The sequence below is a fragment of the Hypanus sabinus genome, chromosome 5 (genome assembly GCF_030144855.1).
Source record: "Hypanus sabinus isolate sHypSab1 chromosome 5, sHypSab1.hap1, whole genome shotgun sequence".
Classification (NCBI taxonomy): domain Eukaryota; kingdom Metazoa; phylum Chordata; class Chondrichthyes; order Myliobatiformes; family Dasyatidae; genus Hypanus; species Hypanus sabinus.
In genome coordinates, this window is record NC_082710.1 from 164094667 (window position 1) to 164122238 (window position 27572).

Below are 27572 nucleotides of genomic sequence, written 5' to 3' on the forward strand. Positions count from 1 at the left end.
GACCAGATGCTTTCCTGGGATTCACCCTCCTGAAGACAACCGACACATTAGATCATCGGGGAATGTGGGAGTTTGCGATGGTTCCTCCATGTTCTGATAGTCAACATGAGCAGAGAAAACATTGAGCTCATCTGGAAGTGAAGCTCTGCTGTCTCCCATGTCACTTGATTTAACTTTGTAAGAGGTGATAGCATTCAAACCCTGTCACAGCTGTCGAGGATCCCATCGTTGATTCAGGTTTGGTTTGAAACTTCACGTCAGTGTCTTCAGATCTTCTAACTCCTCCTTGATCTAAGCAATGAGAAGATGGCATATCCTGGGTGATGGGGGGCCTGACGGGTCAATGCCACCTTCTTGAGGCATCGCCTTTAAAGGCTGTCCTGGATGCTGGGGAGGCTGGTGCCCATGATGGAGCTGACTGTGTTTACAACTTTCTGCAGCTTATTCCGATCCTGTACAGTGACCCTCACACCAGACGGTGATGCAACCAGTTAGAAAGCTCTTCACAGTGCATCGGCAGAAAGTTGTGAGTGTCTGTGGTGACATCCCAGTTGTCCTCAAGTTCCTCAGGAAATATAGCCGCTGTCGTGCCGCTGCCACTGTAATTGTATCAAGATGCTGGGCCAGGATAGATCCTCAGAGATGTTGACACCCAGCAACTTGATACTGCTCCCCCTCAGCAAGCTGTTTACTGTTTACCTGTGCTGCACACTACATGCACTCTGAATTATGTTTTATTAATGTATTTGTGGTGATATTTTGATTTCTGTGCTGTGAGTGATCTGTGTTTTGTGGGTGCACCGTGGTCTGGAGGAATGTTGTTTCATTTGGTTGTATTATGTACAGTCAGATGACAATAAACTTGAACGTGTCCTATTTAACTGAAGATAATTTTAACTCTTGTATAGTCAGTTCACTCTACAATAAATGTGACATTCTGATACCTTCTCTGATTACTTGCTGAAGCTGAAATTGTCCCAGTTGCTAATGATACCCAGTGAACCCAGCTCCCTCTGCATCGGCAGCCTCTCCCCATTTCAATAATACGCTCCTTCATTTTCCCCGACAAAATGAACAATTCCACATTCTGCCACCTTACACTCCATTTGTCAGATGATTTGCCCATTCTCATCACTTTGGACCCTCCATACGTCCTGATCACAATTTACTTTCCTCCTTAAGCTGGTGTCAAATTTAACCACCATATCATTGGTACCTTCATCTCCCACAGCAAAAACATAACAGAAAATTATGAAAATCTCTGTTTCCAGAACCAAACACAGCGGCATCCACTTTTACATCCTGACAACCAGAAAAGACCCATTTATGCCGACTGTCATCTTCCTGTTTTACATTCTCCACAATAACCTTTGATATGACACCATAGTAAATGTTCACTGGAAATCTACACACAGCAGATCCACCTTTTCCCACAGCACGTTATCACTGTAAAAAGAGACCAATAAATAAATCAAACATGATATCCCTCTCACAAAACCATGTTGATGTTTACTGATTCAGGGATGGTTGTTTTAGGTGTCCTGTTATTATGCCTATTGATTAAAATCTCATTGATACAGTTTAAAGTTGTGCACAGGGCTCATATGTCCATGGATATATTGGCTCGTTTTTATTCCCATATAAATCCTTTATGTGACAGATGTCATTCTGAGATAGCTTCTTTAACTCATATGTTTTGGTCATGTCCATTTTTGAAAAAATATTGGAAAGACATTTTCGATATTATTTCCATGGTATTGAACATTGATTTACAACATCATCCTATTACTGCAATCTTTGGTTTACCAATGATGGAGTCAATTCATTTATCTTCTTCTGCTTGTCCGATGATTGAATTTCTTACAATAACGGCTAGAAGATCTATTGTGTTGAATTGGAAAGGAATTAATCCCGCTACCATATTTCATTGGTTTTCTCAAACCATGTTATGTCTAAATTTGGAAAAAATTAGAAGCGTCGTATATGACACTTCTATTAAATTTGAAAAGATTTGGAGGCCATTTATTCAATATTTTCACATGATGTCATTTGATTCTGTTCCAATCCTATTTGTTTTTCCGGTTTTGATTATATATATATATATGTTGAGAGGATCGGAGTTGGGGACACTGATGATTTTTTATCTTTTTATAGATACTATAAACAGCCCTTTTTTTCTTTATTAGTTAGTGGTTAGTTTGTTAGATTAGTTTTTCTTAGGGTAATAATATTTTTTCTTTTTCTCTTTTCTGCTTTTTTTCAACATGATATACCTAGTTTTTTTTTGTGTTTCATTTATATGATATTTGTATCATTCATGATTTGGGAAGACTTAAATATATTGTACATATTGCTTGTGTATCCTTTTATGTTCATTTCAATTTTGTAAGTTTGTAATCCCAATATCTATGTATTAATCTTATCATGTTGATATTAATAAAAATATTGAAAAAATCTCATCTGTGCTCTCAGAACCTGCTGAATCTGTATACCTCACATTCCCTGACCCAGTTCTACAACAGTTTAGTCCACATGCATTTGAAATTTCTTCACTTCTCTAACTCTCTTCTCCTGTGAACTCCTGATCTTCATCTCTCCACCACTGGTGTGTGTGTTTTGATTTACCACAAAGACCAAACTCTGACTTTCCCTGTCTGAAACTCTGCACTTGTGCTCCTCCTTTCAAACCAAACTCTATGTTCAGTCCAGGGTCACCGGCATCATTATTGTTCCCTGTGACTTGCTGACATATTATTGTGCAATTTGCCTCTGAAGCTTCACAGAACTTTTCATAGAAACATAGAAAACCTACAGCACAATACAGGCCCCTCGGCCCACAAAGTTGTGTCGAACATGTCCCTACCATAGAAATTACTAGGCTTACCTATAGCCCTCTATTTTTCTAAGCTCCATGTAGCTATCCAGAAGTCTCTTGAAAGACGCTATTGTATCCGCCTCCAGCACTGTTGCCGGCAGCCCATTCCACGCACTCACCACTCTCTGCGTAAAAAACGTACCCCTGACATCTCCTCTGTACCTACTCCCCAGAACCTTAAACCTGTGCCCTCTTGTGGCAACCATTTCAGCACTGGGAAAAAGCCTCTGACTATCCACACGATCAATACTTATCATCATCTTATATACCTCTATCAGGTCACTTCTCATCCTCTGTTGCTCCAAGGAGAAAAGGCTGAGTTCAACCAACCTATTCTCACAAGGCATGCTCCTCAATCCAGGCAACATCTTTGTAAATCTCCTCTGCACCCTTTCTATGGCTTCTACATCCTTCCTGTAGTGAGGCGACTAGAACTGAGCACAGTACTTCAAGTGTGGTCTGACCAGGGTCCTATATAGCTACAACATTACTTCTCAGCTCCTAAATTCAATTCTACGATTGATGAAGGCCAATACACCGTATGGCTTCTTAACCACAGAGTCAACCTGCGCAGCTGCTTTGAGCGTCTTATGGACTCGGACCCCAAGATCCCTCTGATCCTCCACACTGCCAAGAGTCTTACCATTAATCCTATATTCTGACATCATATTTGACCTACCAAAAGGAACCACTTCACACTTACCTGGGTTAAACTTCATCTGCCACTTCTCAGCCCAGTTCTGCATTCTATCAATGTCCCGCTGTAACCTCTGACAGCCCTCCACACTATCCACAACACCTCCAACCTTTGTGTCATCAGCAAACTTACTAACCCATCCCTCCACTTCCTCATCCAGGTCATTTATAAAAAATTACAAAGAGTAAGGGTCCCAGAACAGATCCCTGAGGCACTCCACTGGTCACTGGCCTCCATGCAGACTATGACTCATCTACAACCATTCTTTGCCTTCTGTGGTATGGGCAAGCCAGTTCTGGATCCACAAAGCAGTGTCCACTTGGATCCCATGCCTCCTTACGTTCTGAATAAGCCTTGCATGGGGTACCTTATCAAATGCCTTGCTGAAGTCCATATACACTACATCTACTGCTCTTCCTTCATCAATGTGTTTAGTCACATCTTCAAAAAATTCCAATCAGACTCGTAAGGCACAACCTTACGAATTAATACAATTCATTATATTAATGCCAGGAACTGGAGGTTTTGCTACTACTCTTGAACTATAATCTGTGTTGAAAGTTTATTTGTGAAGTGGACTTGGCCAGGAAGTTCCTGAATGAGGACTTGAGGAAGGAATAACAATATTTTGAACTTTGATGTTTTATAAGCTGGAAAGGAACTTGGGGGTAAAAGCCACAGAGCTGAAAGCTGCTGTTGAATGAAAATGTTGTTGTAAGTATCCAAGAGAGACACAAGGGAGACAGTCCTACTCCTTCCCAACTTTGCCACTGTCAGGATCATGGGGGGATCCTTTTCCTTGATCCTCAGCTCCAAACTGATTTTGTGTTACATTGAAGTTCAACATAATGTGAAACACAAATGAATTGAGTCAGCCCCTCTCAGGGCCCCTTCTGTTAAAGGCCCCTCCGGAGTCAGTTCAGAGACAATTCCCAAATATTTCCAGGCATTCTCTGTCCCTGCAAAACATCAGCTCATAACTGGAATGAACAGGACAACTTCACCCAACTGTAGAGGACTGGAAGAATTGGGATAAGGTGTTGTTAATTCAGACAAGATTTAATTTGATATCCTTTTCTTTTTGAAGATATGTCACATTTTACTTGCTTGCAAATTTATATCCAAGTGTGTATTAAACAATGACAGATACCTTCCAGTAATTCCCAGATCTCGGTCACATACTGAAGTTCATTGATATAAAATGAGGAAAGCTGCAATCCTACGATCAACACACAAATCACAACAAAGTCCAACGGTGAAAGGCCTGCAATTAAAAATAAATCAAATAAGCAAACATGTAACAAAGCTCCAGAGAAATGTCAATGAAAACTTCCAGTGGTTGCAACAACTAAACTCTTACACTGATGTCCCAGTGAAGGGAAGATGCCAATTCCCATCCAGAGTGCCAACCTGTGACCCAGACCTGCACCAGCAGACCCTGTATAGATTAACAAGACACTGAACTGCAGTGTCAGGCAAGAATGAATAATTCACGGTGCCCATTCTATTTTCCACGTGGGTCTCCAGACCAGTCTTTACATGCCACCTGCTGCCAATTTCTGCGCTGGCTGCTCCTTCTGGTTCCAATGGCCAGACCTTAAGGAGCTCATTAAGGTCAATAGTTTCTTTCTCCCAACATCCACAACAACTGATTATGGAGAAAACATAAATTTCACAGAAAGTTGCTGAAATTTCCATTCTAATTCTGACCAGTTTCCACAGTGTCTGCTATTCATAACTGGAGCTTGATGCCAGTTCTTCACTGGTGGAAATTCCTCACTGGCTGCATTCAGTGTGATTGCAACCTAATTTCCCTCATTTCATGATGTGGTAACAGTCCATCGGAGAAGAGAAAGCTGTACACGGCATTCATCGATCACTCAGACATGTCAGTCACTGTCACCAGCTCCGTCACTCCAGATGTTTGTGTTGGAATGTCAGATGGTGAACAGAGGAAGGAAACAGGAGTGTTTCTGACAGCTGCTTTGACTCTGCGTATCTATTCACTGATGTACATAGATTGAAAAATTCAGACAAATTCTGTGAATGGGAGCCACAGTGAAAATCTACTTTAACTCTGCCCACCATCTTGGTGAATCTTTTCTGCACTCTTTCTATTCTAATCACATTCTGACAGGCTGCCTCACTGTCTGGTGTGGGGGGTGGGGGTCGGATACTGCACAGGACCGAAAGAAACCTCAGAGGGTTGTAAGTTTAGTCGGCTCCATCCTGGGTACTAGCCTACAAAGTACCAAGGAAATCTTTAAGAAGCAGTGTCTCAGAAAGGCAGCGTCCATTATTAAGGAACCCCAGCACCCAGGCCATGTCCTTTTCTCACCGTTACAATCAGATAGGAAGTACAGAAGCCTGAATGCACACACTCAGCGATTCAGGAAAAGCTTCTTCCTCTCTGCCACCTGATTCCTAAATGGACATTGAGCCCTTGAACACAACCTCACTGTCATATTTTTTTACATAATATTTAATCTATTCAATATACATATGCTGTAATTGATTTACTTAATTATTTACTAGTATTATTTTCTTCTATATTATCTATTGCATTGAACTACCACTGCGAAGTTAACAAATTTCACGACACACGCTGGTGCAAATAAACCTAATTCTAATTATATAATATTCATTTATGATTACATTTATGTACTATTTATCTATGTCTGCAAGATTGAAAAAGTATGCTCCAGGTGTGGCCTGACTAAAGATAGTACAGTTGTAACGTGACGTCCCAACCTTGTACTCGATGCCCTACCGATGAAGGCAAGCACACCACGCACCTTCTTTACAATCCTGTCTGTCTGTGTCACCACTTCCAGGGAACTATGTACTTGTCCTAAGTTAATTACCATCTCCATTCCTATGCCCACTGACACAGATGATCTTGGTCTTGTTGTACACTGAGACAACTTTCTTCACTGTCTACTATCACACCAATTTTGCCGTTGTCCATGGATTTACTGATCATGTCACCTACATTTTTGTCCAAATCGTTAACGTCGCATTAGGGGACAACAGGGGACCGAGCACCAATCACTGCAGTACACTATTTGTCATCCATTGCCACCTCTGCCTCTGACAACCAAGCTAAATCTGCTTTAGTGATGCTGGTTGGGAGAATTATTTTCTTGGATACTGGTGAGAACTTTGGTTCTCTTTAGGAAATAGCACCAGGTGATCCGTTACATTCTCCCAGGGAACATAAATGGTTACTTGGTTTCATGTCTCATCCGAAGGCAGAGGTGTACTGGAGTGTTAAATTATCAGAGATTACACAGACCAGGACTGCATTCCCTGCAGTTTACTCAGGTGTAATTGGAGTTTTCAAGATATTAATGGTAGATGGAAGCTATTTCCACACGTTGGGACTGTGAAATGTTACCACAGAAATTCCCTTACAAAGCACCGTTTTGATTCAGTGTTTTACAGTTGGGATTTACTTTTTCCAGAGTGGAAATGCCCTCCACAGAAATTCAATAGTGTGCTGTGTACAGTGGTCATCCTCACACCCTAATGGGGTTTCCACATCCGGAACACTGGTGATGTCATTTCCTGTGCAACATCCTCCTGTCGGGAAACTGCAGTGTCATTAGACTGGAACTTGGAGATGCTCCCGACTACCTGCCATGGTCTCCTCTCAGTGAGTAAATGTAGCCTCAGTAACACCGTCTGAAGTCCCCGTCACTTGTTTAAATGGCCAAGACCAGACTTCTGAAAATGCAACACTTCCCTCGCACTGGTTTGGGGGATGTGGGTCCTGTAGTTACTCCCCTCAGCTTGTCCTGAGAGGCTGATATTGAGCATCCCACTGGAATCTCTCATGATGGGAACTGGGTAGAGACTCCAGGAAACTAACCCAGAGACAATAAACTACTGGTCTCTGTGTGCTGACACTGTGATATCATTGTATGAACACAATTAAACCTCAATCAAATCTGGTACATCAGCAGCCCCTCAGGATTAGGGTTGATCTGTTTCCACCTCAGTACCATGGGTTCTGAAGTGAATATTATTATTATTATTTAAATATTATGATTTAGCTGCATCATTCCAGAATAATAATTATTTTGCTCTCCTTAACATTTGTGTACAAGGAAACAACATTAAAAAATTCTGAATTAAACAATAGTGAATGAGAAGAGTATTGGTCACGTACCTCCAACCACAGACCAATACACGAACACAATGTACATGGCGATAAGTGACAAAGTATTACAGATCCACAGGCTTAGAAAATAAAATCGGTATCCCAGACATCCTGTGGAGAAATAAAAAAAGCATGTGAAAGCCGTTAACAATCTATGCAGACTGATTATGACACTGGAGGCCATTCTGGACATCAATCAATGCTAGCTCCCCAGGAAGCAATCAAAATCCCACCATTGACCCCACTTTAACTGTTACTCTCTCACCCTAGTTGTTACCAATGGCAAACCCTCCATCTCATCTGCCCCAAATGTAAAAGACATAACAGTAAATGTCCTTGGTGAGAACTGTTTTAAACCATCAGATCCAGCTGCACCTGATTCAGCATCATCGGTCTTCCTCCCTATCACTAAATTATTTGTTCAAAGATTAACCTGAAGTGCAAGAATAATCCCTGATTAGCTCTTGTCTCTGTAATTTTGCTCCAACAACATGTTAGATGCCCATCGAGGGGTGTGACTGAGACTGTCCACCTGTCTCTGTGGTTCCCTCCCATCCCTTTGCCCCCTGGATCAATGTTCCCAAATGTTCCTGTTGCCCTGGTTTTGAAATTGCATCTCTCTCTCACTGGATTCTATCCCATCTCAGTTCTAATTTCAGTTTATCTACAAAGCCACCGTGTGTCTGTGTCAGGCTTCGTGTCTGTGGACTCACTTTCATCAACTTCAGTTCTGAATGTTATCTGTTTAATTTTATTGTTTGTATTTTTTTCTACACATCGGGTGTTTGATGATCTTCTTTTTAATGGGTTCTATTGTGTTTCTTTGTTTTGTGGCTACCTGTAAGGAGACGGATCTCAACGTTGTATATCGTACATATACTTTGATAATAAATGTACTTTGAACTTTGATGTACCATCCCCGTTCTAATCCTGCCCCTTCTTGTTCAATTGATCCTCTTCACTGCCAACTTCTCTCCCAGGGCAAATGTTAACTGACATTGTTAATGGTTCCTTCTCTTCAGATATTGGTCCTCCTACTTTGAAATCTCCCATCGTCACTTCTTTGTATTTAAATAAAAGCAAAATCCTGCAGCTCAGCCATGGCAACATCACTGTCTGGTCATTGAAATCCATCCAGTTGTCTGGTGACTGGAACTGAACACAATGTGTCCAAAACAATACAGTGACTGGAAAACCCCACGTGTTGAGAATCTGAAATACACTCAGTGGCCACTTTATTAGGTACACCTGTACACCTGTTCGTTAATGTGAATATCCAATCAGCCAATCATGTGGCAGCAACTCAATGCCTCATAGCATTCAAACATTGTCATGAGGTTCAATTGTTGTTCAGATCAAACACTAGAATGGGGCAGAAATGTGATCTCAGTGACTTCGACTGTGGAATGATTGTTGGTGCCAGATGTGGTGGTTTGAGGATCTCAGAAACTGCTGATCTACTGAGATTGTCATGAACAACAGTCTCTAGAGTTCACAGAGAATGGTCCAAAAAGCAAAATAAAACATCCAGTGAGTGACAGTTCTGTGGCTGAAAATGTTTTGTCAAGCTGACAGGAAGGTGACAGTAATTCAAATAACCACGTGTTACAACAGTGGTGTGCAGCAGAACATCTTTGACAGACAACATGTCGAACCTTGAAGTGGATGGGCTACAGCAGCAGAAGACCATGAACACGCACTCAGTGGCCACTTTATTAGGTACAGGCGGGAGCTGATAAAGTGGTCACTGAGTGTATCAGAGAAAATGCTGGAGGGACACTGCAGTAGAAGCAGCATTTGTGCAGAGACTTGATGTTTCTAGTCACAGAGAAGAGTGAGAGAAATCCTGAGAAATACAAGAGAAAGAAAAACAATGGTGTACAATACACTGCAGTTGCTGGAAATTTGGAATAAAAAAGAATTCCGGATTTCCATTTCTGCATCTGTGGAGAGTGAAAACAGAGTTTTGGTCACACACTCTGATCTTGTATCAGAAGTGGTCAGTTCTAACATAAACTGTAATGGCTGGTTATCTGAAATTGATGAATTCATTATTGCAGCTCTTGGGACTCAATGTGGAATAAGGGATGCTGCTCCTCAATGGGCTTTGCTGGAACTGGGGAAGAGGTTAAAGATGGGAAATCAGAGAGAAAACTAAAGTGATGGGCAACTGGAAGCTCACTGTTACCCTCGGTGTTCTGCAAAGTGGTCACACAACCTGTAATGGTTTCTCTGATGTGCAGGAAACTGCTGTGAGGACACAGAATTGGAAGTACAAGTCACTCACTGCTTTACCCGGAGGGGTTATATGTGTGCCAGGAATGGGGAAAGGGAAGAGGTAATAAAGCAGGTGTTGCATCTTCTTTGGTTCTGGGAGACAGAGGTGTCCCATGTGGAAAACTGCATTGGAAAGAGAGGTTCTTTCAAAACAAACTTTTGCAAACACCCAAGAGAAATTGCCACCAAGTCTGAAAGAAAGAGCCACATGTACTGTACGCTCACCAGCAGGTCTGAGAGACAACTGCTCAAACCTCCTGACACTAGATGGGGAGTAGAACTCCCTTCACAACTCTGCCCTCTGTGTGAATGAGGCCCCTGTTTCCAAAGGCACGGCCACCATCAGGATGAAAGGGCATCTTTCCCTCAGTCCCACCTCTAAACAGACTTGGTGACACAGTGAGACGAGACAACACAACGCAGCAAACACGAGTGAATGAAGACGGCTCCTCTCATGGCCACTTCTCCCAAATATCTTCTGCAGTTTGGTCAGAGGTGACTCCAGGACTGTTTCAGGTATTCCGTGTCACTGCAAAGCACCTCAAAACTGGGAAAAAATGGGCAATTGCATCCCACAGGTCACAGGTCAGAGGGGAAGTGGAGGAGGGGTCAAAGGTGTAATTGACTACCCACATTTTCCCTTGTTTTTGTTAAAGTTCATTCAGGTTTACTGGGTGGTGTCTGAAAGTTCATGCAGAAGCAAATTAATCAATGACAGATACCTCCGAGGGTTTTCCACCTCCACTGGTCCGGTAACACGGCTGAATGAAGAGATTGTCCTGTAATCGCCTGTCCTGCAGTCAATACAGCAATCAGTATAACATCCTTGAGGGAAAGCCCTGAAAATAAAATTAAATTCAAATCATTAAACATCTCACGGGCAGCGGATGACAAATGATGCAACAACCATAATGTTCCGTAATTTCCTGCTGAGAAGGGAATGTTCCAACCCCGGTCTAATCTCACCGATCTATGACCCAGGCCGACACCAACTGACTCTACTCTGAGAATCATTAATCACAATGCATCGTTATACCCGTCAAGAATGGATTATTCAGATTCATTTATTTATCAGATGTACATCACAACATACAATGAAATGTAAAGGCAACACGAGTGAATCTGCGGATGCTGGAAATACATTTAAAAAACACAAAATGCTGGCAGAACTCAGCAGGCCAGACAGCATCTATGGGAGGAGGTAATAATGACGTTTCCGGCCGAAACCCTTCATCAGGAGTGAAGTAACATGGGATGGTCAAGGGGGGATAAGAAGTGGGGGGAGGGATAAAGTAGAGAGCTGGGAAGTGATAGGCTGGAGGGAAATGGGCTAGGGGGAAGGTGGCGAATTATGGGAAATAAAAAAGAAAGAAAGGTAGGGCTGGGGGGAGATAATAGTGATGGGCGGGGGGAAGAGAGAGAAAGAGAACCAGACTAAAATAATAGATAAGGATGGGGGTAAGGGTGGGGGACAGGAGTATCAACGGAGGTCAGTGAGTTGGATGTTCATGCCGGCAGGAAGGAGGCTACCTAGGCGGGAGATAAGGTATTGCTCCATCAACCTGCGTGTGGCCTCATCTTGACGGTAGAGGAGGCCATGGACAGACATATTGGAGTGGGAGTGGTCTGTGGAATTGAAGTGTGTGGCCACAGGGAGATCCCGCCACTGCTGGAGGACTGAGCGCCGGTGTTCGGTGAAATGGTCTCCCAGTCTGCGGCGTGTCTCCCCAATGTATAAATGGCCACATCGGGAGCACCGGATACAGTACATCACCCCAGTTGACTCGCAGGTGAAGTGGTGCCTAAAAGGGCTGTCGGGGGCCTGGGATGGTGGTGAGGGAAGAAGTGTGGGGGCAGGTGTAGCACTTCTTCCGGTTGCAGGGATGAGTGCCCGGAGGGAGGTCCGTGGGGAGGGATGGGGGGGATGAATGGACAAGGGAGTCACGTAGGGAGCGAACCCTGCAGAAAGCCGAGAGTGGGGGGGGGGGGTTGGGGAGGATAAGATGTGTCTGGTGGTGGGATCACGTAGGAGGTGGCGGAAGTCACGGAGGATTATATGTTGGATCTGTAGGCTGGTAGGGTGATAGATGCGGACCAGGGGGACTCTATCCCTGGTGGGCTGGCGGGGGATGGGTGAGGGCAGAGGTGCATGAAATACGGAAGACACGATGGAGAGCAGAGTTGATAATGGATGAAGGGAAGCCCCTTTCTTTAAAAAAGGAAGACATCTCCTTTGTCCTAGAATGAAAGGCCTCATCCTGAGAGCAGATGCAGCGGAGGCTGAGGAATTGAGAGAAAGGGATAGCATTTTTGCAGGAGACATTTTGGAGGAGGAATAATCTAGGATCGCTCCCTACTCGACTCCCTTGTCCATTCATCCCCCCCATCCCTCCCCACAAACCTCCCTCCGGGCACTCATCCCTGCAACCGGAAGAAGTGCTACACCTGCCCCCACACTTCTTCCCTCACCACCATCCCAGGCCCCCGACAGTCCTTTCAGGTGAGGCACCACTTCACCTGCGAGTCAACTGGGGTGATGTACTGTATCCGGTGCTCCCGATGTGGCCATTTATACATTGGGGAGACCTGCCGCAGACTGGGAGACCATTTCGCCGAACACTGGCGCTCAGTCCTCCAGCAGTAGCGGGATCTCCCTATGGCCACACACTTCAATTCCACAGACCACTCCCACTCCGACATGTCTGTCCATGGCCTCCTCTACCGTCAAGAGGAGGCCACACGCAGGTCGATGGAGCAATACCTCATCTCCCTCCTAGGTAGCCTCCGTCCTGCTGGCATGAACATCCAACTCACTGATCTCCATTGATATCCCTGCCCCCCACCCTTACCCCCATCCCTATCTATTATTTTAGTCTGGTTCTCTTTCTCTCTCTTCCCCCCGCCCATCACTATAATCTCTCCCCCCAGCCCTACCTTTCTTTCTCTTTTATTTCCCATAACTCTCCACCTTCCCCCCAGCCCATTTCCCTCCAGCCTATCACTTCCCAGCTCTCTACTTTATCCCTCCCCCCACTTCTTATCCCCCCTCGACCATCCCATGTTACTTCACTCCTGATGAAGGGTTTCGGCCCGAAATGTCGTTATTACCTCCTCCCATAGATGCTGTCTGGCCTGCTGAGTTCTGCCAGCATTTCGTATTTTTTTTTACACAATGAAATATATTGTTTGCATTAACAACCAACACAACCTGAGGATGTGCTGAGGGCAGGGCAGCCTGCAAGTGTCACCACACACTCTGGTGCTACTTTCTACCTGATGTTAGGGGCTGCTACACAAATGCACATGTGGGCAGTTTGTTCTCATTGATCGGTGAAGTGCATTATCTGCCAATTGATCCATCCCAAGAGTAGGAAGAATGAGAAGAGCAGACAAACTCAAGGAGCCAATTCTAAAAGGGTTACACCAACAAGACATTTGTTGAAAGGGTTAAGAAAGTAGCTTAACAAAGTTAGGATCTTTGCCTTCATGAATAGAGGCATAAAGTGGAAGAAGATCATAGTGAAACTTTCTAAAACCAGTCATGAGTGGGAATGAAGGTGATTGGGAGAAGAACAGAAAATATCTTGGGGATTCTCGTTATACACAGTAGTGGACAGGGTCTAGGATTTATCATCAGGAATAGTGAAGGGATATTCAACTGTAATTTCATATGAGGGCTGGATAATTATCTGAAAAAAAGAAATTACAGAGCTGTGGGGAGAGGACAGAACAATAGGATTCAGTTGTTTGTTCAGTGATAGAACCAATCTATTCTTAAAGGGCTGAATGGTTTCCTTCTCTGCGATAACTGTTCTGGGATTCTGTGAACCCAATTAATTCAGTTTTTGCCTCTCTCTGCTGCAGCACTGATTTGCATCAACTGCATTCAATAGCCCACCAATATGGTCTAAATGTTAACTGCAAAATGTCATTCATAAATGAAGCTCACCTTGCAACATTAAGGTGTAGTTTGTCTGGATGGAGCTGACAGGATTGGTTGTGATGCAGGTGTACACTCCACAGTCTTCAGATGAAGCGCTTGGGATAACAAGTGTTCTGTTTTCATCTGTTAGTTGGTGATGCTGGGAGATTTCCCCTCCATTCTTTTGCCACTGATACACATTCGGATCTCCAGAGACATCACAGGTGAGCTCAACCGTGAAACCAAGTGATTCGGTGTTGGTAAATATGGAAGCTTCTGACAGCTCATCTAAAGAGAGAATATGAAACCATGATATTTCTATCTTGATGTAGAATGCAATCTTACCATGTGACATTGCACCAGATATGTACAAAGGAACGAAAGCACAGTCGGTTCTGCACACCAAATATATACACAACAATGGAAATAAAAGCCATTTCACCCCGCAACACTGCTCTGTCATTGCACAAGATCACAGCTAACCTGATGGTAGATATTCCCATCTCCCATGATAACAGTTCACCTCTCTGCTTATCCAGGATCTATCTACCTCTGCCTCAAAAATATTCAGATTCCAAACTATCTTCTTCAGAGCTGTGGAAGCAAAAACTCAAAACTGTTTCATCTCTGTTTTAGACGGTCATTTGCAAGTTCATGGAAGTGCCAGTCAGAGCAGGAATAGGATGATGGTACAGATGAATGAGTGGCTCAGGAAGTGATGTTTGAACCTTTTCCTCGTTCAGATAATAGTCCGCACTATTGTTCCTTTTACCAAAATGCATTATCTTATATTTCCCAACACTATTCCATCTGCCACTTTTTTGCCCATTCTTCCAATTTGTCAAAGTCCTGCTGCAATCACATTGCTTCTTCAGCACTACCTACCCCTTCAACTAACTTCATATCATCTGCAGACTTTGTCACAAAGCCATCAATTCCATTATCTAAATCACTGACAAACAATATGAAAAGTAGCAGTCCCAATACCAACCTCCCCCCCCCCCAAGAACACCACTCACCACCGGCAACCAACCAGAAAAGGCCCCTTTTTCCCCCACTCACTGCCTCCTGCCTGCCGGCCGTTCTGCTATCCATTGCTGAATCTTTCCTGTAGCACCATAGGATTTTATTGTGTTAAACAGCCTCATTTCTGGTATCTTATCAAATACCTTCTGAGAATCCAAGCAAATGACATCCACTGCCTCTCATTTGCCCACGTTGCTTGTTACTTCCTTGAAGAAGTCTAACAAAATTGTCAGGGAAAATTTCCCTTCACAGAAACCATGCTGACTTTGACTTATTTTACTATTAGTCTCCAAATACCTTGAAACCTCATCCTTAATAATAGACTCCAACACGTCCCCAACCACTGGGGTTAGGCAAACTGGACTACAATATCCTTTCTTTTGCCTTCTTCCTCCCTTCTTAGGGGGAACTGGCCAAAGTTGACTGGAAAGGGACACCAGCACGAAGGACAGCAGAGCAGCAATGGCTGGAGTTTCTGTGAAAAATGAGGGAAGTTCAAGGCAGAGACATTCCAAATCAGAATGGATGACAAGAATCCACTGGAGGCACATGACAAGATGGGCAAAAGCCAGCATGGTTTTCTGAAAGGAAAATCCTGTCTGACAAACCTACTTCAATTTTTTGAGGAAATTACAAGCAGGGTAGACAAAAGAGATGAAGTGGACGTGGTGTACTTGCATTTTCCGAAAGCCTTTGACAAGGTGCTGCACAAAAGGCTGCTTAGCAAGATAAGAGCCCATGGAATTACTGGGAAGTTACTAGCATGGGTGGAGCATTGGCTATCAGCAGAAAACAGAGAGTGGGAATAAAGGGATCCTATTCTGATTGGCTGCCAGTTACCAGTGGAGTTTCACAGGGGTCGGTGTTGGGACCGCTGATTTTTACGATGGATTTGTGGTTAAATTTGCCGATGATACAAAGATAGGTGGAGGAGCGGGTAGTGTTGAGGAAACAGAGAGCCTGCAGAGAAACTTAGATAGTTTAGGGGAATGGGCAAATGAAATACAATGTTGGAAAGTGTATGATCATCAATTTTGGTGGAAGAAATAAACGGGCAGACTATTATTTAGATGGGGAGAGAACTCAAAATGCAGAGATACAAAGAGACTTGGGAGTTCTTGTGCAGGATACCCTAAAGGTTAACCTCCAGGTTGAGTCGGTGGTGAAGAAAACAATTGCAATATTGGCATTGATTTCTGGAGGTAGAGAATATTACAGCAGGGATTTGATGTTGAGGCTCTATAAGGCATTCAGGATTTGACACTTGGGAGCATCCAGTGCAGTTTTGGGCTCCTTATTTTAGAAAGGATATACTGACATTGGAGAAGGTTCAGAGAAGATTCACACGAATGATTCCAGGAATGAAAGGTTTACCATATGAGAAATGTCTGGCAGCTCTTGAGCTGTATTCCCTGGAGTTCAGGAGAATGAAGGGGGATCTCATAGAAACATTCCAAACGTTAAAAGGCCTGAACAGATTAGATATGGCATAGTTATTTCCCATGGTAGGGGAGTCTAGGACGAAGGGCAGGAATTCAGGTTTGAAGGACATCCATTTATAAGAGAGATGTGGAGAAATTACTTGAGTCAGAGGGTGGTAAACCTATGGAATTTTGTGCCACGAGCAACTGTGGAGGCCAAGTCACTGGGTGTATTTAAGGCAGAGATAGATAGGTTCTTTATTAGTCAGGGCATCAAAGGGATGGGGAGAAGATGGGGAATGGGGATGACTGGACAAATTGTATCAGCACATAATTGAATGTTAGAGCAGACTCAAGGGGCCAAATGGCCTACTTCTGCTCCTATATCTTATGGTCTTAGAGAGTGGAGTGACATTTGAAATCTTCTAGGCCTCCAGGACCATGCCAGAATCAAGTGATTCTTGAACGATCATGACCAAAGCATCCGTTATCTCTTCAGCAACCTCTCTCAGGGCGCTGGGATGTAGTCCATCTGTTCCAGGTGACTTATCCACCTTAAGACCTTTCACATTGCTGCGCACTTTTTCCTTTGTAATAGCAGTGACACTCACAGACCTCTGGCACACTGCTAGTGTCTTTCACACTGAAGACACATGCAAAGTACCGATTAAGTTCATCTGCCATTTCTTTGTCTCAAATGACTACTTCATCGGCATCACTTTCCAGTGGACCAATATCAACACTCACCTCCCTCTTACTCCTTATATAACAGAAAAAGCTTTTGGTATCCTGCTTTATATTATTGGCCAGTCTGTGCTCATATTTTATCTTTTTCCTTCATATAGGTTTTCAGTTGCCTTTTGCTGGATTTTAAAAGCTTCCCAATCATCCATCTTCCCACTCACTCCGCTTTGATTCAAGTGTCTGATGGTTGAGGGTGAAAACTTGTTTCTGAATGAGTGGTGGGGTCCCTGATGATGGAGGCTGCTTTCCTGCAACAACTCTCCATGTAGATGTGCTCAATGGTGGGGAGGGCTTTACCCGTGATGGACTGGGCCGTATCCACTACTCCTTGTAGGATTTTCTGTTGAAGGGCATTGGTGGTTCCAATGATGCAGCCAGTCAATATACTCTCCACCACACATCTACAGAAGTCTGTCAGATTTTCAGGTGTCACGCCGAATCTCCACAAATTTCGAAGGGAGTAGAGGCACTGCTGCGCCTTCTTCATTTTGCTCTTCACTTGCTGCGCCCAGCACAAGTCCTCTGTAATGAAAACACCAAGGAATTTAAAGTTGCCGACCCTCTCCGACTCTGATCCTCTGGTGGGAATGGCTCATGGACCTCTGGTTTCCTCCTGAACTCAGTAATCAGGTCCTTGGTCTTGCTGACATTGGGGAAGAGGTTATTGCTGTGGCACCACTCAGACAGATATTCAGTCCCCCTCCTGCATGTTGATTCATCACCACCTTTCATCCCAGAATTACCACCAGCTCCAAGAACACTTGCTGTTTTCCCAGTGGGACAGAGCAGCCTCACACATGGAAATGCTTTCCTGACTTTTGTCATGAGGAACAGACATTGAAATCAATGAAACGGGCACTGCCGTGGAAACCATCAGACACGACACCTCAGGAGGAAGGGGAAGGTGTACATTTAATAGGCTCTGGAATTACCCCCTCCCTCACACTCCATTAGTGCATTTTGACCCACCGGTGACCCATCTGCACAGGGAACATCGATACCCTGACACCTCAGCATTTTCAATAAGATTCTGGTCTTGTTATCTCAGAGAACATCCTCAGGTTTGTTGCCTTTTTGTCTGCCAGGCTCGAAATATTTCTCATTGATCACCTGAATGTTTATGTCAGAAGCAGGGGTTAAACAACAAGATTAATGTGATCATTGTGAGCATTGTATGGATTTCAAAAACATAAACAGAGACACCAATCTTAATTCATTTTATATCCTCCATCTTCCTTCCTGGTCAGTTTCCCAAAATTCTGGTCCCTATCTCAGTACCTGGAATTACCAAACAGAATCAAAAAGTTTATTACAATACATTGCTGACTTCACAGTGCAGAGAATGGCTTTATCCCACATAAATACTCCAATAAAAATTTGGTGGGATGAAATTTGGCAGCTCTAGGAGCTTTCTGTATCTTTTAAAATTAATATTAAACTTGACTTCCCTGTTTTTAAAACTCTTAATGGTTTGTGACCAGAGTACATCACAGAATCACTTTCCTTTCATAATCCTGCTCAGGCTCTCACGTTTTCTGCCACCGGTCTCTTAAATTAAAAAAAAATCTCCCTCAGAGAAAATAGGCAGGTCAGCTTTTCTGAACTTCGCTCCTCAATTGTTGAATTCAATACTAAAACCATAGGGGATGCAGACTCAGTTAACACCTTTAAACGAGAGCTTAAAATCTATTTATTTAATCTTGCTTTTTAATGAGCATCGTTTTGTCTTTTATTTACATTTATTTTTATTTTATTTTATTTTTCATATTTGTACTTTTATCCCATTGCAAACAACTTTGAACTATATCATCTGTTTGAAAAGTGCTCGATAAATAAATCTCATCTTTTATTTATTATCATTGTTATTGATGTTTCTTTCACCATCATGTCACACCCCTTTCCCCATTTCCCACACTAATCTAATGCATTTTGTACCTCCCTCCCCTCCCATCCCTTCTCTTGCTACTTTTTCCATTTGTCCACCTTTTCCATCCATCCACAATTTCACTTCACAACCATTTCCTTCAGTTCTCTCCAACAAAAAACCCAAGCCTCAGGTTTGACAAACAGTTCTTCTTCTCTCATCCCACCAGTGCAGCAATGAGTGTTGGATCAAATCCCGAACGGGCTCCTCCTTGGGATGGCAGGTACATCACAGAGATGAGGGTTGAATGACGGCTGCATTCAATATCTGACACCTCAGTGTTTATTCTATCAGGTGAGTCACCCAAATTAGCCTTGACTGGAAAATACAACCACAAAAACTATGGCGAGTTCTGTACCCAATCACATCCTGTATAAACACAGGGATGAAAGAAAAATTGTTGTCTATGAGGGAAGGAAGGATTAGATTTATCTTGGAATAGGTTAAAAAGTCAGCATAACATTGTGGGCCAAATGGCCTGAACTATGTTGTACTGTTCTATGTTCTATGAAAAATAAAGCTACTTACCAACAAGGCGTAGTTGTATTATTCTCAGCTCTTGTCCATCCACAATGAAGGTGTAATCTCCTTGGTCGCCATGTTCTGCTTCATTCACAGTCAGAGCACCATTAGAAATATCAAAGCGCAGGCGAAACTTGAACTGGTCACTCTGTTCCACTAAGCTGTGACCTGGGACATGATGCAAAATGCTCCTGCCGATGAAGGTCCAAACTATTTCACTCTTGCTGGGATCAACTTTGAGTTCAGGATCCAGTAAAACTGATGAGCCAAGGACAGCAACCTCTTCTTTATCTTTATCTGTAAATAAAAATATTTGTACTCATTTAAAATGTGATGGCTGTGAAACACTTAAACAGAGAACTTTGTGAAACTACAGCAAATGAGAACATACTACTGAATAGATATTGTGCCACTCTTTACTGGGGTTACAGGAACTTGTCTTTCAGACAAGAATGTTGTGGAAATTCTTTCTGGCCCAGCCTCCCACCCCGAGCCCCTCATCAACTTTGGCTGATCCGACACTCTCACACTATACCTGTTCAAGCCAGTCCCCAGTGCTTCTGATCTACACTGGCTCCAAAACTGACAATTCACTGGCTTCAGATTTCTCCATCTCTCAGAAAGTTGAATTGCCTCACCTTCAGATTTCTCTGGGGTTCATTCATCCCCTTTTCAGGAACATCCCTCAGTTTCAACACCTTGGCAACACAGGGGACAGGCAGAACCTCAGCACATGGTGGTACCTGGTGCCCATGTATTTAGGTTCCACACACAGTCTGATGCAGCCACACATGAAGCTGGTCATCAGGGTGAGGGACACATTGGGTAAATTGTTGTGCCCGTTATACAGGGATTTGTGCGTTGTGATCTGAGCGTCACTCACTCCATCTCAGACCCCCAGGTGAACCTGAAAACAGCTCGGGTGATTCTCAAGCTGGAGGAGCGGGGCATGGGCAACACTTGCACCAAGTACAGCAGCCTGAGAGAACCTCACACTTGTTGACCAGGTTCTTCCCAGATATCGATAGGGAGCGCCCTCCCCACAGTCCCAATTTCAGTTTTATCCTCTCAGTGCAGTCCAGGCAATTATTCAAAGTTCAAAATACAAAGTAAATTTATTATCGAAGTACATATATGTAACCATATACAATAAGATTTATTCTCTTGCGGGCATTCACAGTAACTACAAGAAACACAAATGACCCACCCCATCCAATGTGCAAAAGACAACAAACTATGCAAATACAAATAATAGTAATAATAAATGAACAACAAATATCAAGAACATGAGATGAACAGTCTTTGAAAGCAAGTCCACTGGTTGTGGGAACATTTCAGTGATGGGGCAAGTGAAGTTGAGTGAAGTTATCCCCTTTGGTTCCAGAGCTTGACGATGGTTGAGAGGTAATAACTGTTCCTGAACCTGGTGGTGTGAGCCCTGAGGCTCCTGTAATTCTTCCTGATGGCAGCAGTGCGAAGAGGGCACAACCTGGGTGGTGGGAGTCCCTGATGATGAATGCTACTTTGCTGCTACATTGCTCTGTGTAGATGTGCTCAGTGGTTGGGAGGGCTTTCCTCGATGATGGACTGGACCATATCCGATACTTTTTGGAGGATTTACCATTCAAAGGCATTGGTGTTTCCAGACCAGGCTGTGACACAACCAGTCAATACACCCTCTACCACACACCTATAGAGGTTTGTCAGAGTTTTCGATGTCATGCTGAATCTTTGCAAACTCCACACTTCCAGTCCCACGTAGCCGAGTACAACTCAGTCAGTGACCCATCACCATCCTTCTGAAGGGGAGCTGAAGGCATGGTGCAGCTTGTCTGTTTTAACTGTTTCCATCAGGAATCTGGAGGTGCTGTCCAGCCTGTTGTCGGCACTACCGGCTGCATCGATGATGTCACCAACCAGAATGACCAGCTGTGACGTCACCGGCAGTGGTGGGAGCGGCTCGAGGATGGCCAGCCGCTCGCTCCGCACGGGTGAGGTGTACGTGTTCATTAACCAGAGCAGAGTGTTTCAGTACATTATGTATGCCACAAGGAGCCACCCCCCAACCACCTCTCTGACTTGGGTGATTGAGAAGTTGTCACCCTGTAACAGAATTCCCAGGCCAGAAGGATGACAATTGTTGCCCCCAACCACATAGACAGACCATGGGGCCACCATCACTACCAACTCTGGTAGTTGCAGAGTGTGTTAGCCCACACTCCTGTAAAAAACTCACATCAGCCTTAACCTTGGCCAGTTAATGTAAGGTGTTGACACATCACACTGTTCTCTTTACATTGATCACATTCAAAGATGCTAATATTGCGTCTATGATTAGTTCTTGTATTACATTTCTTGTCCAGGTCACTCAGCCTCAGCCAACACGGACATCCCTCTCTTTTGAGGCTGTGCCCTCTGGTCCTCGATTTGCCCACGAAAGTAAACATCCTCATCACATCCACTCCATCTTGGCCTTTCAACTTCCAAAAGGTTTCAATGAGATCGCCCTCATTCTTCTAAATTCCTCTGAGTTCAGGCCCAGAAACTTCAATCACTACTCATATGATAACTCTTTCATTCCAGCAATCATCCCTGTGAACCTCCTCTGAACCCTCTCCAATGTCAGCACATCCTTTCTTAAATAAGGGGCCCAAAACTAATCACAATACTCCGAGTGAGGCCTCACCAGTAATTTATACAGCATCAGCATTACATCCTTGTGTTTATGTTCCAGTCCCCTTGAAATGAATGTGAACATCTCATTCACTTTCCTCACCACCAATTCAACCTACAAATTAACCTTTCAGGAATCCTTGAAGACTCCCAAATCCCTCTGAACTTCAGATTTTAGATTTTTTTCCCCCGTTTAGAACATAATCTATGTTTTTAATCCTTCTACCAAAGTGCATGGCCATACAATTCCTGACACTGTATTCCATCTGACACCTCTCCAAATCTGTCAAAGTCCTTCCGCAGCCTCTCTGCCTCCTCAACACGATCGGCCCCTCCACCTTCAACTGACAGTTTAAGGCGACTGAAACTAATCATTGAATCAGAATCAGAATCAGGTTTAATATCACCGACAAAGGTCATGAAATTTGTTCTTTTACAGCAGCAGTACATTGTAACACATAATAATAAAAAGCAATAAATTACAATAAGTGTATATTAAAAAATAAATTAAATAAATAATGCAATAAGAGAGCCAAAAAAAAGTGAGGTAGTGTTGATGGGTTTATTGTCCATTGAGGAATGTAATGGCAGATGGGAAGAAACAGTTCCTGAAATGCTGAGTGTGTGTCTTCAGCCTCCTGTACCTCCTCCTTGATGGTGACATTGAGAAGAGGGCACGTCCTGGGTGATGGGTCTCCTTAATGATGGATACTATCTTTTTGAAGCATCACCTTTTGAAGGTGTCCTTGATACTAGGTTAGTGCCCATGACGGTGCTGGCTGAGTTTCCAACTTTCTGCTGCTTTTTCTGATCCTGTGCTCTCCACGTACATTTGTAGAAACTTGCACGAGTCTTTGATGACATACCAAGACTCCGTAAACTCGTAATGAAACATAGCCGATGTTGTGCCTTCTTTGTAATTGCATCAATACGTTCGGCCCAGGACAGATCTTCAGTGGTGTTGACGTCGAGGAACTTGAAACTGCTCACCCTTTTCACAGCTGATCCATTGATGAGGACTGGGGAGTATTCTCTATTGACTTCACCTTCCTGAAGTCCACAATCAATTCCTTGGCCTTACTTACATTGAGTGTAAGGTTGTCGTTGTCACACCACTCAACCAGCTGATCTACCTCACTCTTGTACGCCTCCTTGTCGCCAACAGTGGGCTAAGCATTCATCCTAGACGTGTTCCAGTGTTGATTGTCAGGAAGGTGGAGATGTTATTTCTGATCCGCCCTGACTGGTCTCCCAGTGAGGAAGTCAAGAAGGGAGGGACAGACCCCAGGTTTTGAAGCTTTTTGAACATTCTGATTCGGTCCCAGGGGAAGACAATACATGAATGTTCATGTTGATTGGTGGTCATTGAAATCCTCAGGGTGTGATCAGGGAAGTCGTTAAGTGGCCATTGTCTGCATTAGTACAATGTCAACGTGTATCTCTGTCACAATGCATCATTCAGGACGGGTCTGTTTTGTCAGAATCTGAATCAGGTTTATTATCATCGGCATGGGATGTGAAATTTGTTAACTTAGCAGCAGCAGTTCATTGCAATACATAGTTAATATTCTGGCCAGTTCTGTATTCAGAGAGCCATCCTTTAGCACTTTCACAAAAGAGATGAATTTGGGTGTTTGGAGTTTGTGCTCTGAAGCTTTCAAAAGGATTCTACTAGCTGGGATGTACGACTATTGTAAATATGTAATTCTACAAATATTCAAAATGTTAGAGGGCGGTAGGAAATCATAGCTATTGAAATTGTGGTGACTCACTTTTCACTTTATGTTTAAAAATGTATGTTAGGCTGTGTGTGATGAGAGGAGAATCAGATTCTCTGCAGAAATTCTGCTGTTTTTATATCACCAGTTTCAATGTCTCTCCGATGACTCAGTTGATGAGACACAGCAGAGGTTATCCTGCTTAGACTTTGATGGAAATAAAAATCACAGATCATAGTTTCTACGGCAGATTCTGCCATTAATAAATCACACACTACATCACAAATATCTGTAACTTCTTACCAATGACAAGCAACTCCATTGTTTTCAACTCTTTCCCATCGACAGTGATGGTGTAATCTCCTTGATCACCGGCATTTAATCTGCTTATCGTCAGTGCACCACTCGAAGCGTTGAATTGCAAACGGTCCTTGAACTGTTCACTTGGTTCAAATGTGGCATCACCTGGGATGTGATCCAAAATAACATCATGGCTTTTGTTGCTGGCTTTGAAAGTCCAAAGGATATCATTCTTGCTGGAATCAACGGTGATTTCAGGATCCAGTAAAACTGATGAACCAAGGACACCAACCACTTCTTCCCTTTCAGCTGATTAGAATAGAAAGAAAATATAATCATTTAAACTGTAGAGCAGGTGAAAGTGAGACAACTACAGCACAGGAGTGATATTACATGAACAGATGTTATTGGACATTTTACTGCAGTTTCAGGACCAGGCTGTGTAGGGCGACTTGATCTGTAGCCTTGGTCACCTGGACAATACTAATACTTACGTAAGGATGTTGTTTATTGGTCTCAGCCCAGGGTTTAATACAATCATTCCCATGGTTCTGACTGGAAACATTACAACCTTGCTTTTATATTCTAGTCCTCTCAAAATGAATGCTAACATCACATTTGCCTTCCTCACTACAGACTCAACCTGCAAATTAAACTTCGGGGAATCTTGCACAAGGTCTCTCAAATCCCTGTGTGTCTCAGAAATCTGTATTTTCTCTCCATTTAGAAAATCGTCAACCCTTTCATTTCTTCCACTGAAGTGCATGACCATACACTTCCCGACACCACATTCCATCTGCCATTTCTTTCCCCATTTTCCTAACCTACCCAAGAGGGAGGAAGCAGCTCAGAAATTGAGAAAGCTTGTAGTCAGTGTGAGAGGGAGGATAGGCAGGTGATAGAGAAGGGATGCGCTCAGACTGATGGTTTGAGACGTGTCTATTTTAATGCAAGGAGTATCACGAACAAAGCGGCTGAGTTTAGAGCGTGGATCACTGCTATGATGTTGTGGCCATTACAGAGACTATATGACTCAGGGGCAGGAATGGCTACTTAGAATGCCAGGCTTCAGATGTTTCAGAAAGAACAGAGAAGGAGGCTACAGAGGTGTGAGTGTGGCACAGTTGATCAGAGATAGTGTTACAGCTGCAGAAAAGGAGGAAGTCACGGGTGGAATTTACAATCAGGAAGGGGTCAATAAATCTACTGGGTGTTTTTTTATAAACCACCCAATAGTAACAGGGACATCGAAGAGCTGACAGGGAGCCAGATTGTGGAATGATCCAGTAATAACAGTTTTGTATGTTAAAAGGCCGCCTGACAGATTAGATATGGCAAAGTGATTTCCCATGGTAGGGGAGTCTCGGACAAGAGGTCACGACTTCAGAATTGAAAGACGTCTATTTAGAACAGAGATGTTCTAGTCAGATGATGGTAAATTTGTTGAATTTGTTGCCACGAGTGGCTGTGGAGGCCAAGTCATTGGGTGCATTTAAGGCAGAGACAGATAGGTTCTTAATTAGCCAGGGCATCAAGGGGTATGGGGAGAAGGCAGTGGAGTGGGGATGACTGGAAGAATTGGATCAGCCGATGAATGAATGGCAGAACAGACTCGATGGGATGAATGGCCTACTTCTGCTCCTATATCTTATGGTCTTATGGTCTAACAGGCTTGTTGGGATGTTTTAATTTCCCAGATATTGATTGGAATCTCCCTAGAGCAAGGAGTTTGGATGGGGTGGAGTTTTTTTTAGGCGAGTTCAGGAAAATTTCCTGACACAGTATGTACATCAGCCTACAAGAGGAGAGGCTGTACGTGTTCTGGTATTGGGAAACGAACCTGGTCAGGTGTCAGGTCTCTCAGTGGGAGAGCATTTTGGAGATAGTGATCACAAATCTCTCTCCTTTACCATAGTGTTGGACAAGGATAGGAACAGACAAGTTAGGAAAGCGTTTAATTGGAGTAAGGGGAAATATGAAGCTGCCAGGCAGAAACTTAGAAGCATAAATTGGGTACAGATGTTCTCAGACAAATATATGGCAGAAATGTGGCAAATGTTCAGGGGATATTTGTGTGGTGTTCTGCATAGGTACATTCCAATGAGACAGGGAAAGGATAGTAGGGTACAGAAACAATGGGGTACAAAGGCTGTGAAAATCTTGTCAAGAAGAAAAACTTACGAAAAGTTCAAAAAAGTAGGTAATGATAGAGATCTAGAAATTCATAAGGCTAGCAGGAAGGAGCTTAAGAATGAAATTAGGAGAGCTAGAAGGGGCCATGAGAAGGCTTTGGTGAGTAGGATTGAGGAAAATACCAAGATATTCTACAGGTATGTGAAGAGCAAGAGGATAAGACGTGAGAGAATAGGACCAATCAAGTCTAACAGTGAAAAAGTGTGTATGGAACTGGAGGAGGTAGTGGAGGTAGTGGAGGCAATCTATACCTTGCTTCAGTATTTGCTACGGAAAAGAACTTTGGCATTGTAGGGATGACTTACAGTGGATTGAAAAATTTGAGCATATAGATACTAAGAAAGAAAATGTGCTGAGCTTTTGGAAAGCATCAAGTTAGTTAAGTCACAGGCACCGGACAACTTACATCCCAGGCTACTGTGGGAGGTGGGGGGAGGAGATTGCTGAGCCTCTGGCGATGATCTTTGCATCATCAATGCGGGCGGGAGAGGTTCCAGAGGATTGGAGGGTTGCAGATGTTGTTCTCTTATTCAAGTAAGGAAGTAGAGATAGTCCAGGAAATTATAGACCAATGGGTCTTATCACAGTGGTTGTTAAGTTGATGCAGAAGATCCTGAGAGGCAGGATTTATGAATATTTGGAGAGGCATAATATGATTTGGAATAGTTAGCATTGCTTTGTAAAAGGCAGGTCGTGCTTTATGAGCCTGATTGAATTTTTTGAGGATGTGACTAAACACATTGATGAAGGTAGAGCAGTAGATGTAGTGTATATGGATTTCAGCAAGGCATTTGATAAGTTACCCCATGCAAGGCTTATTGAGAAAGTAAGGAGGCAAGGGATGCAAGCAGACCTCACTTTGTGGATCCAAAATTGGCTTGCACACAAAAGGCAAAGAGTGGTTGTAGATGGGTCATATTTTGCATGGGGGTCAGTGACCAGTGGAGTGCCCCAGGGATCTGTTCTGGGACCCCTTCTCTTTGTGGTTTATATAAATTACCTGGATGAGGAAGTGGAGGGATGGGTTAGTAAATTTGCTGATGACACGAAGATTGAGGTGTTGTGGATAGTGTGGAGGACTGGAGAGGCTACAGTGGTACATCGATAGGATGCAAAAC

General features: G+C 43.4%; 1 protein-coding gene across 1 annotated transcript in view; it reads right to left on the bottom strand.

Annotated features, from left to right (window-relative positions):
- The window catches only part of LOC132394529 (contactin-6-like), a 71913-nt gene that overhangs the window by 15631 nt on the left and 28710 nt on the right, over positions 1-27572 (bottom strand). Inside the window, exons 2-7 of the mRNA XM_059970810.1 lie at positions 24265-24570; positions 19577-19867; positions 13961-14221; positions 10734-10850; positions 7744-7845; positions 4723-4836 (exon numbers count right to left, since the gene is read on the bottom strand). Coding sequence (XP_059826793.1) covers positions 4723-4836; positions 7744-7845; positions 10734-10850; positions 13961-14221; positions 19577-19867; positions 24265-24570 — 1191 coding nt within the window. The remainder of the gene's footprint in view (positions 1-4722; positions 4837-7743; positions 7846-10733; positions 10851-13960; positions 14222-19576; positions 19868-24264; positions 24571-27572) is intronic.